The sequence below is a fragment of the Calliphora vicina genome, chromosome 1, assembly GCF_958450345.1.
Source record: "Calliphora vicina chromosome 1, idCalVici1.1, whole genome shotgun sequence".
NCBI lineage: Eukaryota > Metazoa > Arthropoda > Insecta > Diptera > Calliphoridae > Calliphora > Calliphora vicina.
The window spans coordinates 88,545,195-88,567,829 of NC_088780.1; the positions used below are offsets into that span (position 1 = coordinate 88,545,195).

General features: G+C 29.5%; 1 protein-coding gene across 1 annotated transcript; it reads left to right on the forward strand.

Moving 5' to 3' along the window:
• The first annotated feature begins 707 nt into the window (after positions 1 to 707).
• Positions 708 to 6,135, forward strand: Cpr100A (Cuticular protein 100A). Its single transcript, XM_065499201.1, has 3 exons — positions 708 to 966; positions 4,401 to 4,648; positions 5,076 to 6,135. The coding sequence occupies exons 1-3, from the start codon at positions 955 to 957 to the stop codon at positions 5,518 to 5,520; spliced, it is 705 nt and encodes a 234-aa protein (XP_065355273.1). The 5' UTR covers positions 708 to 954; the 3' UTR covers positions 5,521 to 6,135.
• The last annotated feature ends 16,500 nt before the right edge of the window (positions 6,136 to 22,635 follow it).

The following is a 22,635-nucleotide window of genomic DNA, read 5'->3' on the forward strand; positions in this document are numbered from 1 at the left end:
ATCACATAATATTTTTATAATCACATTTTGTGATGATCGGTGCTTAATTGACCACAGCTTCAATCTAACAAAAAAACAATAAGGACCAAGATCGGCATAACGGAATTAATTCCGATTTAGCTTCTCTTTTTTCTATCTCCTAGCAGTTTGTGTTATAGTAAATTGTATAATAAATCATACAATATTAAACTTTACCAAAAAAAGTACTATTGTAACCACATTTTCAGGCCTGATTGTAGTTGGTGTTGCAGTCTATTGACTTATTGGAGCATTTAAAATACTTAATTCCAATTGCTCTTTTTTTCGTATTCTCGTGTGAGTGTTTAAATGTACAATTTTTGTACTACAAGTACAACTATTTAAGTAACCAACTGACTTGTTATTACGAATTGTTTATAATTTTTTTTCCTTTTTTTTTGCTTCTTATAACTTATTTACTTATTTCTCATATTTTTTAATGTTGTTATTGTTATTGTTGTTTTTCTATTTTCATTCTTACTTACCAACTCCAGTACCAACTAACAACAGCACCACACCACAAAATTTATCGTCTGATTGACTATTTGTCTTAAAGTTGTTTTTTGTTGTTGTTGTTGTTATATATGTTGCTGTTGCTATTGTTGCTGCTGCTGCTGTTGTTCTCTTGCCTTTATTTGACCAAGGTTTTTGTTGTTGCTATTGTTGTTTTTCTGTACGTCAGCTATAAAAGTCTACAACATGTCATGGCGGAAGGCAGTTTATTCAAATAGTTTGTCGCCGTCGGTTTAACAGCCACACACACTCCACCCTTAATACAAAAGTATTTTTAACACTTTCCGTTGGCCACTTAAGAGCCAACTTCCTTTAATTAACGGACTTTAACGTAAAGGCGTCGTTTTGCTGAAATTCGTAGCAGTTTACAGTGTCGCTTAACTAAAGGATTTAACACTATATTCAGCAACAACAACAAAAAATATGTTTCGTTTTGTGAGTGTCTAACTAGAACAAGTGTATTTTAATTGATTTGTTTAATTTTAAAGTGTTTGAACAAAATTTTTAAATTCAGAACAATGATTAAAGTGATTTTTACAACAATAAGAACAACAACCCAAAATACTTTCAATTAATGACAATTTGAAATGATTTTAAACGTAGATAGTGATTTAATTGACAACCTTGGAATATTTTTGAAATAATCAGGATGTAAAATCTTAAATATTAGTGTGCTAAACAATGATTTATTGTTATAATAATTTAAAGAAAAAAATTAATGTAGTACATGTTATGAGGTTATTAAATGAAAAGCCATATAAACAATATAAAACATAAAATTTTAACTAGGAACCTCTGTCTTCAATTACATTTCATTGTAAATTAGTAATTGGTGTAAGGTAAAAGGACTCTTGTACTTGATGTTATTGTGAGATGAAAATATACCAACTAATTAAAATCAACGAATATTAATGAATTACAAATAAGAATAATTTCACTGTGCAAAAAATAAAAGAAAAAAAGGAAAATATCCTTTTTTAGTATATCCTTTCAATACTATAAGTCTGATCTAAATTTTATGATGTTCCATACATTAATTTAGAAATACTATATTCAACAGCCGATAAAATGTACAAATACTATTCGCTAAATGGGTAATATTGAGGCCCTACACATGCTTGATTCTCAACATTCCCGGAAATATATGTGTCAAGTTCAATTCGATGTTCACTTATTGAGAAAAAAAACAAAGAGAACTATTGAAGGAATGAAAATGTACCATTATTAATACCCTAGAATATAATCGGGTTCACTTCCTGCGTCGATTTAACAATGTCCATCCATCCTTCAATCTGTTTTCACATAGCACTGGTCGCAATTTTAAAGAAATTTCGATTCAATTTACGAACCAAGGACATTTGAAATCGGTCAATTATTTATCCTAGCTCCCATACAAATGTCCTTTCAAAATAGGACTTTGTCGGTTATAAAACTGAGAAGTTATATTTAAAACAAACAGGTTTCAACTTTAAAATTCCCTAGTTTTGTTTTCCTTTCGGCCAAATTCTGACCGAATATTAATATTAGGCCAAATTTTGGCCTAATCCAAAAATCAATATTCGGTCGGACTCTACTGATTTATATAAAGTGTGATTCACACTTAAAATATAATTTAGTCTGTTGGAATCTTTATTATTTTTTAATTTTTAAAGAAAACTTCATTCAAATATTGGCTCCATATCTGTGATGGTATAATATCACTGGTCCGGAACGCGAAATTAGCTGCTCATCAAAATTCATTGTTGCTCGAAGTGCACGAAAAACATTTCTCAGACTTATTGGTACTCCAATAAAATTCCATACAAATAAGTTCACTTCCGAAAATCAATTTAATACGCATTAATCTTATCAAAAAATTGATATCTAAATAAAATAGTTTCATATATGCAAAACCCTCTATCTTTGATTTTCACGAAAATTACTTTTTTGATGTTAAAATGTTCAGCCCTCATCTATGGGGTGAATTTCATAACAAACATATTTTTTTTTTGCTGTTTTATTTGCATTTTTGTTATTTCTCTATCTTATACAATTAATTTTTTCCGAATGCAAAATCTTCTATCTTTTCAAATAATTAATTTTCAAATATTTTTTGGAATAATTTCTTTCTAATTTTTGCATGCTGAACATGAATTTTACATTTTCCAATCATTTATCAAAATAGCGAAAGCCGATTCTAAAGTGAATTACCATGAAAATATTTTACCTTTTTGTTTTTGGAAAAGAAGTGTATACTTTAAAATGTCATTATTTTACGATAATTTACACCAATCAAACTTCAAAAACTCTTATCATTTTCATACATATACATTGAATATTTTGAAAAGAAAAACCCTCTATTTATCATAAAGTTCCCAATAATGCAAAATTTTAAAAACCAATTATATGTAACTATTCAGTAGTTGCTTTAGAAATATGTTGTAGAATACCGAATTCTAATAACTCAAGTAATAGGCGAAAAACAGTTTTTTGGCTCTCCTGAAAGATGTGTTTTTAAGATAGAGGGTTTTGAATATAGGCCCTCGATATATAGAAATTATATACAATATAATTTCATCGAAAAAAAATATTGAAATCTTAAAAGAAAACAGTTGGACTATAGTGAGAGTAAATATAATTTTGTTATTCCGTTTGTAGTTTCTAAAATTTTCATTTGGAACCCAATCTTCTCTTTATATATATAATTCTACGGTACGTGTATTAGTAACTGATCTCCTCCTTAACGGCTGAGCCGATTTCGATGAAATTTGTTGTATGTGTTTGAGTGAGTCCCTGGATGGTTTAGATTGACAATTGACCTATATAAGAACAATGGGCATGGCACCTCACATACAAAGTAAAAATTTATTATTGCATATCTGGAGTACTATTATAGTGGTAGTCTTCAAACTTTGTGTGAGCTCTGGCAGAACAACGTTTGCCGGGACAGCTAGTAAAATGTATAAATCTTGAATTTTATACACATCGGATTCGATATAGTGATGAAATTAACATTTCTAATTGGTGGATAGTATTATATCTCAATAAAGCTACATATATTTCATAATTGGAGTTTCTTAATTTGTTGAAAAGATCTGTGGTCGTTTGGAAAAACTAGGTATCTCCATTTTTTGAAAACACGAGAAGAACACACTTAATGTTTTAAACATTTGTTCCTTTTATTCTTATACACATATCAAAAATAAACCGAGTTTTCTTGTTTTTTTAGGTTAAAAATTTGGACCCAAAGACCTTGAGACCCGATTTTGTATTATTTCGCTCTTTCTCTCTTTAAGAAACTATGGTGTTACCTTGTCTTTTTTCAAAAAATGCATAGAGTTAGCAAGTTTTTACATGAAAATATATTTAAACGAGAAACTATATCAAAATTTCGATCTGACAGATTGATAGTAAATGGTGTTATTTTAATTTTCTCAAAAAGTGGAGTTACCTAGTTTTTCCTTACGACCACAGAGATACAAATGGTACCTCCTGTTTTAAATTTAAAAAAAAAATAAATTTTGACAAAAGTTTATGCATTGGTAGCGAGTATAACTTCTTACCGAAATTGAATATTAAAATATCACAGTATCACATAATTTGTTAATATGACTATAAACTATTTCTCTCCATATAATTACTACAACGGAAAATTTCAAGATTTAAACGATTGAGAATATGTTACCAAACACGATGCGTAATTGATTGCTTTTATGATATCTAGAGATCAGATAATATGGAAAAAAAAATTCTTTGAATAAAGTATTCCAATGCAGTTTACATCATGGAATCACTTTAATTCATAGTTACAATGAATTCTTATTAAAATCAAATATTTTAGTAAACCCGAAACTAATTTTAAACAACTATTTATTTTTCTAATATCACAGGTCGTATTAACCACCCTAATTGCAGTCGCTGCTAGCCAGGGCTATCATCAAGATCCCAAAACTGCTGCCATTATCAGCGAACAACGTTATCTATCTGGAGATGGTAAATTTGGTGCTGCCTACACACAGGAAGATGGCATAAACTTTAAAGAAGAAACTGATTCGGATGGTACCCGTCACGGTAGTTACAGTTATGTAGATCCCACTGGCCAAAGACGTACCATCTCTTATACGGCTGGCAAAAATGGGTAAATTTTACTTTACAGTTATCTTACAATTTAATTTACATTACAAAAAAAAAAATCTTACGAAAACTATTGGGTGCTAAACAAAATTAAACAATATTTCGTCATTAACAATTTGTGTTGGAAACACGTACAAATATTATGGCAACATGTTTGATTGGGGTTTTGCAGTTGATAGTAACTGAACCACTAAATGGCATTATAATAAAATTATAGTAATTGTTAAATTTAACTTATTTAAGGCGTTGATTAGTTTGGTTTTTTGAATACTATTGGCTGTAAATTGAACAAAATGTGAAGCAAAACCTTAAATGTTAAGTGGTGTATGACCATAACAATATTTACCAATAATAGATAAATACTTTTTTATAGTAAGTTAATTAAAATTGAATAGCTTAGTAATAAGTTTTTTGTTTAATATTCTTTTTAGATTCCAAGCTTCTGGTGACCATTTGCCTGTAGCTCCTCCAGCACCACCACAACCCGTTCCCCAACCTGGCTATGCTCCTCAACCTCAATATCAACCACAGCCTGCCCCTGGCCCATCTTTCCGCAGCAATGACTACGGCGACGATGGCTCTTATGATCCCCGCTATAATGATCCAGGTTTCGGTCAAAACAGTCAATCCTACAACCAACCCCAATATCGTCCTCAGCCACCACCTCAACCCGCCTACAACCCTCCAGCTCCAGCTTACAATCCACCTGCTCCCCAATACAACCCAGCTCCACAACCACAATATAATCCTCAGCCCCAATACAATCAACAACCCCAATACACCACTCCCAATCCTCACCGTTTCTCACCACCCGGTAAACTCTCTCTGAATCGTACTCCTGATGGTTTCACCTATAGCTTTAACAAAGTACGTTAAGTTGTAGTTGTTAAAAGAGAGTGATAGATTGAGTTTAATTTAAAGTTTAATATTTTTTGTAAATGTAATTTAAAATTTCCCTCCTAAACTTTTTTTATTAAAATAAGAGACTTTTTATAATTATTTTTTTGTAATTTCCTTCTCTTTCTTCCTCTCGTTCTCCATCTGTCTCACGGTTTCCTCTGTTAACCAACACTGCCTTTTTATATAACTCTTGCATTTCCGTTTTAAATAAAACAACATGATCGCGATCTATAATAACATCTCTTTGCCCTTTGTCTCTCTATCCATTTGCCACTTTCATATCCTGTTCCCTAAATCATCCTCTTTTTAGAATATTTTCATTTCCTTCTCTAGAAACTTTCTTGATCTTGTGATATCGAAAAATTGTTGCAACAATTCTTTTTCAGGTTTAATTTTCCTTTTATTATTTTTTTGTTTTTTATAAGTTTAAAATAACTTTTCCTAAATACTGTTACATAAATGTCTCTAAATATTTTTGTAATATTTTTAAAATAAAAACTAAGTGTGTGTGCTAAAGAAAATAAATATGTACATTTTTTTTAAATACAGAAAAGTTAAACATTTTAATAAAAAAAATACGAAAAATAAAAATTACATTGGTTTGTATTATTTATATTTATGCTTGCAATGCACAACTGTTAGTGGGGTGATTGTTACTCTCAGAAATATCGACCACGCCCAACGCCCACTGTCCATACAATCCAAATAGATTTTTTCGCATAAAATTGTTCCTATCCAAGTAATAGTCTAGAAATTTAGTACATATATTTTCTGAAACAAAAGAAAAACGTATGCTAAGTTTTATTAAAATCGGCCATGCCCACCGCATACCGCCCATGCAATCCAAATGCTATACATTTTTGTGCAAAAATTATCAGCAGTGGTCGTAGAGCATTGAAATTTGGCACCGAGAATTATATGGACTAAATTAAGAAAAAAATTAAATTTTATCAAAATCGACCACGCCCACTGCCCATACAATCCAAATTGATTTTTTCGCATAAAATTGCTTATATCCAAGCAAAAGTCCAGAAATTTGGAACATACATTTATTGAAACAAAAAAGGAACGCATGCCGAGTTTCAATTAAATCGGTCACGTCACGAAATCCATACATAGATAAGAATTTGTTTGATATTTCGTTTATTATTCGACAAAAAATGTTAAGTTTTCATCCTGTTCCGAAAACTTCCAAAAACTATTTTTTCTTTTAATTAAAACAAGACAATCCCACCTTTCATTTTATTAAAAAAACAGTTTGGGGGAAAGTGGGCAACATTTTTTTCTCCATGGAAAATCAAAAATAAAATAATTTTTAGAGGCCATATCTTCTTAACGGTTTATGATATCCGCATAATTTTTTTTTGGTATTTATGGAGAAATGCTATATTTTTCGAATAAGTTAAAGTTAAATGGTATTATTAGGAAAATTATACATAAATAAACCACTGAATTGCGTGGAAATATAAGTAAATTTTTGCTTAACACCCTTGCATGGACTTTACTTAAATTTTTTTTAAAAAAAATAAAATTTTTCTTAAAACTATCAGTGTACATTTCACCTTTAAACATTTCTCTACAAAACTGCATCATTTGATTTATGAAATTAAGTGTTTGAAAAATTTACTTTTTGACACCAAAATCCCTCTGTGCGCTGTACCGATCTCTCTCATTTTTAAACTTCATGCAGTGATACGAAATTGATTCATATAAAGTTTGAAGACTTTCACAATCATAATTCCTGAGATATTGGAAAATAACTATGTATTTACTTTGTACAATAGGTGCCACACCCACTAATACAATCCCGCTCATTTTCTGCCAAACTCCGTATATTAATTAGAAATTAATTTGTACAAAGTTTAAAATCTTTTACGATTATATTTCTTCAGATATTCGAATTTAAGGATTTACATTGTAAATTGCGTGGCAACTACCATCCACTAATACAATACCGCCCATTTTCCGCCAAACTATGTACAATAATAAGGGAGATATTCGGGCGAAATACTTCATTGTATACTTCATTGCAAAAGTCTTTAAAATATCTATCATTAGATATCCATATTGTCTATATTAATGACTTAGTAATCTAGATATATGTAGGTCAAAAATAGGTCATATCTCAGCCATTTGTGGACCGATTTTGCTGATTTTAAATAGCAAACTTCTTGAAAGCATGTCTGACAGAATTATTGAAGATTTGGATCCCGAAAATATCTGGGGTCTTCAGAAAATTGATTTCAACAGACAGACAGACGGGCATGGCTTAATCGACTCCGCTATCTATAAGGATCCAGAATATATATACTAGTTGATTTCCTTTTGAGAACTCAAAAAAAGAAAACTCAGAAAATCTGTCAAAAAAATTTCATACATATTCTTGTTGTAAAAAATAAACACGGACTATGTTCAAATAGAGACCAATCCACGAAGAATATGGTCTTGTGATTTCTTTTTACATGAAATTTAATTTTGCTGAATTTTGTATGAATACGGTAATCCATAGGCCTTTATATATGTATATTAGAGTGACAATCAGTTGTATGGAAAAAAATTTTTGTTAAAATTTTGAAGAGTGCCGGGTGGAATATTGTGACACTAGGCCTAAATGTTAAGTGCTGAAAATTTGAGCCAAATCGGGCAACGATTTCTGGACGCGCATCGAGGTCAAAGTTCAGATATATGCAAAATTATACTGTTAATATGGAATAAATAGGTGAAACTCGTTAACTTTCTGCATTTTTTTCTAGAAATATGTAGATTTATTTATATTAATGAATATTACATTAAAAAAAAAGTTTTGGAAATTAACCCTGTATCTCCTTTGGTTCAAAATGACCCAAAAACTGTATTATCGCCAAAATTAGAGAAAAATGCAAATTTTTCAGTTTTTGAAAAAATGTTGCTACTAAATAAATACTTTTGCAATTGAATGCAAAAGAATCGAAATATGTGCGTAATTATCGTTGTAATGAGATATAAATGACAAAATTTGATTAAAAAATGTTAAAGTTATTACAAATTCGCCAGACCATTAACGTGTTTCAGGCCACTTGAACAAAAAATTTAGAAAAAAAATTAAGAAATTTCGAGAAAAATTAAAATAAAAGCTCATTTCTACTTAAAATATGTCCATATGTACTTGTATGTGAGTTTTTGTCTTCGTAGGATACCGTTAACCTATTCGCAGGTATGGCCAAAAAAAATAATTTTTTTTAACGGCTGTTTCAAAACTCCATTTTCAAATTTTTAAAAATTTTGTTAAACAAATTTCAGATTTTTTCGATCATCACATTGGGGTTTATTGAGATCAAAATAGGGAATAAAAATATGAAAAAATTATGTCAATACCTCTTACAGTTTTTCCGTACCTGCGATTTAAATTTTGCGTTTTTCAAGAAAAAATAATTTTTTGTCCATATTTAGGCGAATGAGTCCAATTTCCTACCTGCGAATAGGTTAACGGTATCCTACGAAGACAAAAACTCATATACAAGTACATATGGACATATTTTAAGTAAAAATGAGCTTTTATTTTAATTTTTCTCGAAATTTCTTAATTTTTTTTCTAAATTTTTTGTTCAAGTGGCCTGAAACACATTAATGGTCTGGCGAATTTGTAATAACTTTAACATTTTTTAATCAAATTTTGTCATTTATATCTCATTACAACGATAATTACGTACATATTTCGATTCTTTTGCATTCAATTGCAAAAGTATTTATTTAGTAGCAAAATTTTTTCAAAAACTGAAAAATTTGCATTTTTCTCTAATTTTGGCGATAATACAGTTTTTGGGTCATTTTGAACCAAAGGAGATACAGGGTTAATTTCCAAAACTTTTTTTTTAATGTAATATTCATTAATATAAATAAATCTACATATTTCTAGAAAAAAATGCAGAAAGTTAGCGAGTTTCACCTATTTATTCCATATTAACAGTAAAATTATGCATATATCTGAACTTTGACCTCGATGCGCGTCCAGAAATCGTTGCCCGATTTGGCTCAAATTTTCAGCACTTAACATTTAGGCCTAGTGTCACAATATTCCACCCGGCACTCTTTGAAATCTAAAAAAAAAAAATCGGCTGTCACTCTAATGTATATACATACATATATACCATAGAGTCATACTTCGGGATGAAATTTTTCTACAAAATTTGTTGTTTAACCATAGAAATAACGTGTGCTAAAGAATTGTGATTCAACAACTTTGGAGGTTGTCTTTTATGTTTTTTCATAACTCAGATTAAACTGTTCCGATTTGGCAGATTTTCAATACCAAACAACTTAGGTAAATTATAAACATTTCCCGGTAAATTTCATTAACTTTAGCTGTGTACTAGTATTTTAGAAGTGAGAGTTTTTACAGAGACGAACTGACAGACGGACATAGCTAAATCGAATTAGAATTTCATAAGAAGATAAAATAAGGAAACTAAATAATATATAGTATAATACATATAGAAAAATAATAGTTTGAAAGTTTCAGAAGAGGTCGAGAATGAAATGTATGAATTCCCAGTCATTTGACGTATTTGAGGACACACCGAGTCGCGAATAATATGATTGGTCCCAGTAATCACATTGTATTCCTAATAAAGACATCAGTACATCATAGATCAAGAGACCACCTAGTGAATTATGTAGAATTATATAGAGAACCTGAAAGTGTTTGATTATGTCATTGAAAGTAACGATAGTTTAATTCTTTTTTCACTATAACAACTCCTATAAAGAAGTAATTATGGGTAATCCAAACTTTTAAAATAAAACAATCAAAAATTTTGAAAACAAACCTCAAGAATTTTGGGAATTAATAGATTCTACAAATATGTAAATCATATTAAAACATTTGTGGAACGAATGTCCATAATCATACGATCTGAGGCGCAATGTCAGCCAAAGGGTTTGGAATTTGGCATTTTATGGATATTTGAATGGCATATCAACAGTTAACAGCACAAAAGGGTTTAAATAGCAACAAATCGATCTGGGATGCAATGTCGGCCAATAGTGTCTTGAATTGGACTTTCTATGGAAATTAGCATTTTGATACCTTCTCCAAAAATAATTTTACATTACTTAATATCATCTTACAAATGAACTGGTAAACCGTAAACTAAATTTAATTAATAAAGTGTTTGACAACATTTTTAGCTTTTATTTAATATCAATGACAGCATAACTCTTCAATGTTAAGATTTATTTTTTTTTTAATTTTTTTACATTAATAATACCAAACATTTCCGCAAGTACATCATTTAAACAAATGTATGTATAAGTTTTTGTTAACAACATTTTAATAAAAAATACAATACATAAGTTGTGAATTGGTCAGTTAAAAATATTTTCCATTTTAAAGTATTATAACAATCTATTAATAGTTTGCAAAAAATGTATAAAATAATAACGATGGAATAAAAACTGTTTAAATCACTAAACCTGACATGATTATTTATTGAAAAGATCTATTCAAATTCTTTGAAATTTAATTGCATTTGTACTGTCCAAATATGTTGGAATATTTTTGTTTGAAAACGTGCCTGACCAAGAATCATGATAATGCGCAAATAGTGAATTCCATTAAAAATGGAAAGTTATCTAATCATGAAGGAGCATGTTGCTCGTACGTTTGTAGTCAAATAAACCAGATGTTAAAGAAATTCTTTGACATAAAAACGCTTAGACACGAGTTGAAAAACTTGTTTATTTTTATTTCTACTTCCAAATGAAACTGAAATCACAATCATTACAGTGTCGACAGCAATTGTAAATTTAGCACATTAGAACAGAGGTGTGGTTTTTTAGTGGGAGGCACTGATACACCCGCTGTAATGTATGTTGTAATTTATATTGTAGATGCCAATGGGGTTACGTCTCTGATTGTTATTGAAAACAATGAACAACGAAAGATTTTTAAGCAAACATTAATCTGAGTTCACAAACATCAGAAAATTCATATACATAAGATAGTATTTACTCATGTATTACATGCTATATACAAACATTAAGGTACAGTAAAACCTTGTTACATTAGAACATCTATAGAGTGAAAACTTTGCACCTTCAAATGGCACCATGTAGGACTGATAAGGCAAGTTTAAATATGCACAAACAAATTAGAAATAAGAAGCAAAAAAAGCTAAAAAAATTGGAAAATATGCAGAAAAAAGCATGGATATGCCATAAATTGATTTTATTCTAAACTAAATTTTAAATATTTTTTGATTTTTTTTCTCAATTTATTAGTGAACAAAAAAATTAAACAAAACATATTTTTCCTGATATTGACCCATTTTTGGTACTTATATACGTCGTTGCAAATGATTTTGAAATATCTGTCACTAAATATCCATTTTGTCTATATTGTTACGAAATTGTACTTGAATTCATATATAACGATTTTAGCGGCTAATTTAAAAGGAGCATAATGCTTTCAAATAGCAGTGCTGTAATAGCAAACTGTAACATATCTGAGGGCATTAATAACATTGAATAAAAGCTTTCAGTTGACCATTGATCGTAAGTTGGCAACGCTGTTTGCTGCTACCGTATATTCGAATTCGAATATTCAGTTAAAGAACATTGTGGAAAGTACACCACAGATGGCGTATGTATTAGAAAGCTCTAGACAGTTAAAGAGCAATCTAGAATGCAGATGCCAGTGTTATAAATAGTGGCAGAGGTTGCAGTCGTTAGTGAGTTTATCAGAGACGCTTTTCGAATAAACATCAACTGAGTGCTTTAAAGTGTGCTGTATTTTCAAGTGAATTCGTGTACATTAAAAAGTGTGTCTGTATTTCTGTGAATATATAAACGTGTATAAAAAACATTGAGTGACTATTTAATTCTGTTGTTGTTGTACATTTTAAATAAATAAAGAGTTGTTACAATTTTTAAACTACTAAACGGCTTTTATTTGCAATCAAAAGTATCCGGTTTATTTAAAGGAAATAAACAAACGTTTTGAAAAGGTTAAAACGTAACAATATTAATAACTTAGTAATCCAGATATAAGTAGATAAAAATTAGGCCAAAAACCGTCTATAGCGGATATATTAATATATTAATCATGTATATAAGTTATTTGGGGGCTACGGTAAGTTTATTTCAACATACAGATAGAAAATCAGTTTTATTTTTACCAAAAGCGGGAAAATTTTTCAAATAAGTGAAAAATTTCGGGATTTTCAAAACATACTCGGGACAGAAAATAAGAAAACTACTTGCATTATCTTAACACTATAATTGCCCCAAAATTATATAATTATGAAACCCATTTTATTTAATTTTATAAAATACAGTTGGGGGATTCAAACGGTCTTCTATTAGGTCGTATTGTCATAATGTCGTAAAATATTTTTTTAGTTTAAACAAATTCTTGTTGTGCTGCAAACAAAAAAAGTGTTATTTTATGACAAACCAATAAACATAGTTCTAAAAGTCTTATTAGTTTATAACTTTTTTGTTTGAAACCCAACAAATATTTATTTAAACTAAAAAAATATTTTGTGACATTATGACAATACGGCCTAATAGGAGACCGTTTAAATCCCCTAAGTATAAATTCCTTTTATATATCAACATTTTTTGTATTGGATCTATTTAAAATCAGATCATGCACCAGTAACAGTGAAATAATGAACAAAAAAGTTTTTGATTTTGCCAAAAAAATCAAAAATTATATAGGTTGAGTTACAAAACACTTATTTTGATAGAAATATCCAACTCGCATCCCATTAAGCGTCCAAAAAGCTCTTAAAGGAATGTAACTAAGCTTTCGTTTGAAAAAAAAAATTTTAATGGACCCATTTTGAAAAAATGTTAGATTTTGTCAAAAAAAAAGTCAAAAATTGTATGTCTTCAGTTACAAAACATTTATTTTGATAGATATTCCACTTACATCCCACTAAGCGACCAAAAAGGTCTTCAAGGAAAAGGTCTAAGCTTTCTTTTGAGCAAAAAAAAAAATTAAAAAGGGTCCATTTTGAAAAAAAAAAATAAACAAAGTTTTTGATTTTGAAAAAAAGTAAAAAATTTTATGTTTTGAGTTACAAAACATTTATTTTAATATATATCCAACTCGCATCCCACTAAGCGACCAAAAGGAAAAGATGAGAAAATACCTGTTTGCCTAAATATAAAATGTTTACCCCCTCTAACTCAGAGAGTTCTTCACTGATCTTGTTGAAATATTTAATTACTGCAAATTGTCATGAAATTCCATATATATCGTTTACTATTCATTACAAATCTATTGCATATATTCGATTAATCGACAATTATTGATCGAATATTTTTTTATTATAAATTGCAAAATTTTATTCATTGAAGAAAATATTTATTATTTTCTAAAACCATTTGAAATATGTAAAAACTTACTGTTCAAGCAAAAATCTTTAAAACTTGTCCTGGTAATAATTATATCCCAAAAATTCTAGAATTCTATTATTATATTACATTTAACAGGAGTCTTAAAACGATCTTGAATTTTCTCTTTATTCAAACGTATACTATATGAGTATTTATGTTACAAAACAATCAAATACAAATTAAACTACTTACTATAAATAAGAGAATATTTGATATGAATTATATTTATTAGAATGGCGCCAAGAAATTTGTCCATGTTCTCAACTAAAATTTAATTTCTACCACTTTAAAACATCAAACTCCATTCGAAGATTATTTTTCAAAATTAGTTTGTATTGTTCAAAATTTAAACGAAAACCTTCCCTATGATGTACTCGTAAACTTAAGTATCCACTCCTCACAGCGTCTGTTCTCTAGGTTAAGAGCGCCTTTGAGGCCCAACTCTATAACGTCTGTTCCTTAGATTAAGTGCGTCATGAAACAGCCCTATAAAGGTAATGAAAATACAATTGTAAGATCGACTAACGGATGATGACGGATGAAATCCTCCGCTAAAAAACTAATAAGTAAGGACATAAACCAGATACTCTAGACGCTGTAAACGATGACTCAAGACAGGAAATTACGAACAAAAGGAAACAGAACGTTCTAAAAAAGTTGACAGACTAAAAACGCTTCTTTGACTTGCTTGAAGATCAAATAACATACCATATACTGAAGTATGAGTAGCCTCAATACATACTCTGTATAAAACTCCAGGCTTTTATGTAATAATTGTAGTGTTTGCAATAATGTACTTCAATTTGATCAGAGAACAGGTCGATGATATTACCACTTAAATGCTATTTTTCCGATCATCATGATACGACTTACAGTCTTAACAAATCCTAGTAAAACTAGGTTCAGGAGTCATATTGATGATTTTTAAACATCAGAAACCGAAAACTAAGGGAAGCTTTGTATACTTCGTGTAAAGAGCTACATGGTCCTAGGCAACTCCAACCACCACAGTAGATTCCTAGACTAATGAAGCTTATAGAAGAATATAGAAGTAGTAGATATTAAACTGTTTGGCAATGGCCTGTATTATTTCGATTGGATCATCGATATATCCCGAATTTGAACTAGAAACCGAAGAATGTATTGTTAAAAAGCTTACAGGTCGATTACCTACTTGTTCGCTGTTAAATTTGGTCGATTTTAATATCCCCTGACTTGAAGTACTTGCATATGAATTTGTTAGTAGGTGGATAATATATCCTCAGATTGGTAGCTCACTGATGTTCAAAATCATCCTAAGGCTAACTTGATTTTGCATTGTAGGATAGATAATCCTAGAAACGAAAAACAGCTTTTTCTCATTTTGTTTAATAATGAAGTCTTATTGCTAAGAACACTCGAAATTAAGGATAAGTATGATCAGGTTTTGAAAGATTATTTTTCTCTAGGTCATGTGATTAGTGTTGATGCAGATTTGTCCCATACTCCAAACACTAGATACTAGCCCATCGCGACGTTTTTAATCCTGATAGTGTAACCAAAATGCTTTGTGTTGTTTACAACGCATCAAATGTCTCTTCAGTTTATGGATAACGCTCTATTTTATATCACCAAAATTCAACTTAATTACGCCCCTTAGTAACCTTTACATGGAGTTAGTTTTAATAATATTTTGCATACTGGACCAACTTTGTAGTCTAATTTCACCAAAGCGAAAAGGTGAAATTCTCCTCAATACTTTCTAGAGGAGAACCAATAATATGGAATAGTAACTGTGGAAGTATTTCTTTGGATATTTGGAAAGTGATAAGAAAGCATCTCTTCTATGGTAGAAACTATCTACGATATCAAAAAATGTATTTATTAAAATTAATTTTCCCTTTTATTCATCTCATATTTTGGTGTCACCAATTTATATTTTTGTTCAGGATGTTAAACTTACAATCAGAGTCAAAATTTAGTATACAACACGCATTTAATTTCAAATTAAATTTAGAGTTTAATCTTCTATTATTTTAAAAAACTTTCAAAATTAAAATTGATTTCGTGAAAAATTTATGGGAAAAAGAAACAAGAATCTTCGTTTTCTAATATTCCGGTCTAAAATTTCCGACACGCTCTTTATTAGGTTAAGGTCTAGATATTGTTTGTTTTTCAAACAATATTGCTAGATTCATTAGTTTTAATGTTCTTATCGGGATCAAAACATGTATAGTGGTAAGTCCGAACAAAGTTTTTCATATATTTTAATCCAAAACTCTTAAAATCAATATAGCCCCCATATTTTTGGTGAAGAGTAATGTATTTAGTCTGATTAGTAGATTTATGCATATTTGAAACAAATTAATGTTAAGTTTTTTTTCATTTTTCCAAAAAATTTAATAGCGAATAAAATCGCGAGTTTTTCGAAATTATGAAAAAAAATAAAAATGTAGATTTCTGAATAACTCTAACTGATGTCTTATGGAATTCATAATACTTTTAATTTTATTATTATTTTTCTAGCTTCAATTATGATTTCAGTTTGGAACATCGCGTATTTTGTGTGTTCAAAAATTGTACCATCCTAATATTTAATCATACATACATATGTGTTTGAATGTATTCATGTAATGGTTATTTTAACTTGTATTTGATTTTAATGATACGGAATAACCGGTTCTTCAACGAGTAATTGAGATTATTGAATCATTTCTATTGACAATCTGTAACCTGTTTGGCTAGGAAAATTATATTCTTAATAACACGACGGTACATTTCAGCAGTTTGTTTTATGATCTTCTGGAAAGACTAGAGTAAGGCACCTGTACATTAAAAATTTATACCTTGAAGATCTCAAATATATGCGGTTATCTAAAGTTTGTGATCCTATAAAAAGTTTAATAGGATTCTATAATATTATTGTTTAGGATCATATTTATAATGAATGCCGATTTCTTTATCCCCTATTGTACCATGATTGACTGATAATTATTTTGTAAAAAAGAGACAGAAAAAGTGCAACATTTTGTGTTTTATAAATGAAACCAGTATAAGATTAACCACTCCTGCAAGTGTAGAAAAGTTTATATCATAGAATAAACACATAGAACGGAAGGAGAGAGTAATATATATTGAAAAATTACTCTCTTTTCACACATACGGGTGATACAATAACAAAATACATGCAATACATTCTCATGAATTAGGTTTCTGACAACAGACTTAGGTTTTTGGCTCTCAGTTACCTATCTAGTTATTGCCTATGGTTTATATTTTCAAGGTCATTTTTGGCTTGAGCACTAAATGATCAATATATAGTATATTTACTCACATTACCACTAGAAAAGACACATATTGAAAGTACTCTATATAAATCTATGATTTATTTACAAAATTACCAACATTTTCAATATACTGAGTAAACACAAATATATTTACGTATATACCACTGTGTACATATAAATTCAACTCGTGTAATTGCAAATTGTTTAACTTTAGATCAAATTAAAACTTAAACAAATTGTAATTATTACATTTCAATGAACAAACAAACTCGTCTGGTTGAGAATAATTCAAGTTTAATGGTCTATAACCATCATTACTCCCATTGCGGTTTGAAACGAATTCAAAAAAACATTCAAATATTAATAAAATGTTGCAATTTGTTGTTGTGGTTCAATTGAAAAGTGAAAGTTAAGAATTTTTTAAATTTACACCAATATTTATATGTATTTATTTTGTTATTTATATAGTTTATGATTTTTGCAACACAATTTTTATATGAAACTTGAACTTTATAGAGTTTGAAACAACATTAACTACGTAATAAATTCTGTAATAGTATGAACATTCAAAAATTGTGTTAAATTGATATCGAAAATATGAAAAACTTATTCGTAATAACATTTTGAATTAATTAAAGTTTTATAAAATAAACTAGTTTGTATGTAAGCTAACTGTTTCAGATTTAAAATAAAACTATAATTTATTTATAGCAGAAATTCATTAGCAATTGTGTGAGATACCAATATTAAATTACAGAATTAAAATAAAAGAACAATTTTACATTTATCTACACATATTATTTTTAGAAGATTAGTAACACATAATTATAACATAATAAGTTAATTCGTGCCTACACATTACATACTTACATATATTTAACATTTTAATCAGAGACCAAAAATAACTGTTATTAAACTTTTTTGAGACTGAAAAAGTTAGGCATAAATCAATGAATAATTTAAATTTTTAATGCAAAATATTATTCTTTGAGTCTCCGCTTCCTTGTGGAATTCTTTAAAAATCAAACAAATTGGTTTTAAAACTGTCTTATACAGTATGATTTTATAGTCAATTTGATTGAATTCTATTGTTTTCAATGTGACTGCAAAAAGTAAAGTTGTTTTTCAAATAAACGTGTGTATATAGAAAAAATATTAAAAATCCATAATTTATCGTGGTAGGAGTATGAGAAGCTTATAAAACTTCATATAAAAAATGGTTTTGCTCATTTCAGCAGACAAATTAAATATGCGTAATTGCGCATGAAATGGCATCACTGTTTTGTACACAAAACAAATTCTTACATTTTTTGTAGCATACCTTTAGGATGAAATGGTTTGTGTCTGAGTTAGTGGTAAAGCGACATCTGGATGTCATAGTTTTAGTATTTCAAATAAAGTTAAAACACATTTTCATTAACACAGCAACAACCATTAGTCCCTGGTTATACCAGATACATTTTTATCATGATAAACTTCAAAATGGTTGCCTAGATACAAAATCATCAGGTATAGTCCCCATTTATTAGTATTATTTCTTCGTTATGATAAAATTGTTAGTGCTTTTGCTTAGACAACTTTGTCTCTTGACATCAAATGTCATTTATTGTTATGATGAATATTTGTCAAGTATAGACAGGGGGTTACAAATGGATGTTTGAAGAATTTGTCTGCTGGCAGCGCAGTTCGCAGCTACATAATCGCCTATTTTTGTTTACAAATAATCTGATTTGGAGTGGGATTTGTTTTTTTAGTTTGCCGTTTAGTATGGGGTTTGGTAGGGCACTTCAGATATGCAACACTCTTAAAAACATTGCTGCGTGTGCTATTTATCTCTTATAGTTATTGATTTAAACGCTTTTGAAAATTAAAATTTCAACATATCGAGCCCTTAGCGCCAAATTATCGTAAGCGACATTTTCTAAATTTTTTTTATTGCAAAAATTATAATTTTATGGACCGACTGATGTTTTAGCGTTCTCAGAATATCAAAATTGTTAATAACTTCAAAATTATAGGAGGTAAGATTTTATCGTAAGTCAATGTTTACATTTTACAGTAAACGAATTTTATCGTAAGCGACACATAGTGATATAGAAAAAAAAGAAGGAAATAAATCTGTAACTTCTAAATGGTTAGATTGGTTTGAATGAAATTTCACATGCGCAAAGAATAAGTGCGGTCGAGTTTAAGTTCTGAATGTGGACCTCATGGGCCCACCAGGGGCGCGACCAAGGGTCCTCAAAGTAGGACACCTCGGGTATGTTACATTTTTAAAACAATCCTATTTCTTCGTTTGTGTTCCGATTTCAAAAAAAATAACACAAATAAAATCTTTTCATCGATATTTGCATTTCAAAATTAAATGTTCAATATTTTTACCCAACCTACTCGAGTTTTTTGATAACAGCGTATCCAAATATTTTCCGATTTTCTCCAGTTTTTCTTCATTGGACTAACAACATATGTATGTGCCAAACAGAAAAAGAACTGTTTAAAAATAATGACTAAGTATAAAGTTATATGCATTTGAAGTTAAAAAGATTTTTCGCTAATTTTTGGGAAAAAAGAACTGTTTTTCTTTTTAAGTTATCACAAAAAATTTCTAAGAGGATGTATAAGGAATTTATACTTTCTGAAAGCTAAGTTTTCATAAAATACTTTAAATGAAAAAAATTAAAAATTTTTGTTACCGAAGGGACCAGGTCCATTAAAAAAACAACTATTTTTTATGTAAAATTAAACTTTAGGGCAAAAATTCTCAAATCCCATATTCGATATCAAAATATAATAACCGATTTTGGATGGCCCAATATGCTCTTAATTATTTTGTAAAGGGTTCCGATAACTCCGACCCTGGTATGGATATTATAGCCAAAAAACAAAAAATTTCCATTTTTGGGATTTTTCAACCATTTTTTGGGAATTGCGGGATTGCTGATAATAAATTTCAAAATTCGTTTTTATTTTTCCATTTTGAATAGAAAATTTTACGTACCTGTGAAATTTCATTAAAAACTATTCATAAATAACAATTTCATTTCAATTCGAAAAATTTGTATCTATGCAAAAATTCAATATTTATCATATTTTTCAATAAAGTATTCCATGAATTTTTAATTGTCAAAGGTTATAAATATTTTTGAAAAATAGACAAATAGCTTGAACGAAATTATATTATATCGCATCATAACATTTTTAATTCTATGTATAAATTTCAAAACAATCGAAAAAACCTCTTGTAAAATTTGTGTTTTGTCGCTTACGATAATTTGGCGCAAAGGAATCGATATGTACCTAGTTCCTGTTTTTCCATAATGTTGGACGAAATATGTATATGACGAAAAAAGTTTAAAAGCAATATCTTAGTAATCGATTTTAATTTGATATTTCTTTCATTGCTTCTTAGAAAAATAGTTTTTAAAAGAACATAATTCTTGTATAATCTTTGATACACCCATTCTTAGCTATTGCCGCTAAAAACTGATGTAAATTCATTACTAGTCTCAAGGTGTTTGGGTGGAATCTCAACAAGGATAACTCTCAAATATATAACTCATGAAATAAGATAATAGGAGTTTCCCTAGGTCCTTTCGAATTTGACCTATTTATTTTATACAAATTTTTAGATACTATGATGTACAGTAAAACCTTGATAATCCGGACCACGGTAATGGCCGCATCAGTTTTCATTACATTGTGTACTATATAATCCGGATTGATTGCATCTTTATAACTTTATAATCCGGATTGCATATGTACACAGTTTTTATACCCTACACCACCATAGTGGGGAGGGTATTATGCGTTTGTACAGATGTTTGTAACGCCCAAAAATATTAGTCTAACACCCACCTTAAAGTATACCGATCGACTTAGAATCACTTTCTGAGTCCATTAAACGATGTCCGTCCGTCCGTCCGTCCGTCCGTCTGGTTGGCTGGCTGGCTGGCTGGCTGTCCATGTAAATATTCATCTGAGACCCAACAAAGTATATATATTATTGATCCTTATGAAATTCTAAGTTGATTGAGCTATGTCCGTCTGTCTGTGTAAAACACGCTCACGTCCAAAATAGACAAACATAATTGGTAAACTTGCAAGAAAAATGTTTATTGTTCTCCTAAGCAGTTTTGTATTGAAAATCAGCAAAATCGGTTCAGTGGCACCAGAGTTATGAACTAAAATGTGAGACAACTTGATAATTTTAAAATAGTTTTTGTTATTTGAGCAAATATATTGCACATAATAACATCAAATATTACACACGTTATTTTTATGTTAAAAGGACTAACTCTGGTAAAAAATTATAAGAATCGGTCCATGATTTCTCCTAGCCCCCATACAAATTTCTTACAAAAATTGCAATATCCTTACCAAATTCAGGAAAACTAAGTTTCGTGTTTAAAAAAATCACACCAAATTTTTTGTGGATCGGCCCATATTTGACCATAGCCCCCATATAAAGCTCACTTCCGAAAATCACTTAAATAAGAATAAATGTCTTATAAATATATCAATTAAGTTTAAATTCCCCATATATACCAAAATCGCTGTACCTAATTCTATGAAGATCGGCCGATAATTGGTTATAGCTCCCATATAAGGACCACTTCTGAAAAACACTGAAATCCTCATAAATATCTAAAAGATATCAATATCAAAACAAAATTTTACACAAATCTCTAATTTATATTCAGAAATCATACTACAGGATTTTGTGAATATCGGTCCATGTTTGACCATACCTCCCATATAAGGTTCACTTCCGAAAATCAGTTAAGTATATAAAGCCCATTTCCGAAAAAGATCCTTAATAAATATTTAAAACAAATTGATATCAAAATGAAATTACGCACAGATCAGTAATTTTTATACAGAACTCATACTACTGGATTTTGTGAATATCGGTCCATATTTAACCATAGCTCCCATATAAGGGACACTAACGAAAATCACTAAAATCCTCATAAATTTCTTACAAATATAATTATCAGGTTGAAATATTTTTTAAATATTGGTCCATAATTCGGCATAACTCCCATATAAGGTCCACTCTTGTTAATAATGTAAAATATTTTATGACAATCGAATCATAATAGGTCATAGCTCCCACATAATTCCCACAACCAAATATTTTGAAATTTGTCTAAATATATTTGTACACCCTTTTTTATATTCTGTTTCTTCACTTGAGGTTAAAAGGGAAAAATGTTGATCCAAACTAGGGATGCCAAACGGGACTGGGTTTTACAAATCCTGGGATTCGGGATTGTAGAAATGTAAATCCCGGGACCCCGGGATTTTTCGGGACCCCGGGATTTTTCGGGATCCCGGGATTTTTCGGGATTTCGGGATTTTAGTTAAACGTCAAAAATATCAAATTCAAGAATAAAAATCTATTAATTTCATTAATATATTTAAGTAAAAATATAACAAATCA

Excerpts from the sequence above, each read along its gene's own strand:
- Cpr100A (XM_065499201.1), top strand. Across the intron at positions 4,649-5,075 it reads TATACGGCTGGCAAAAATGG|ATTCCAAGCTTCTGGTGACC; the intron begins GTAAATTTTACT and ends TATTCTTTTTAG.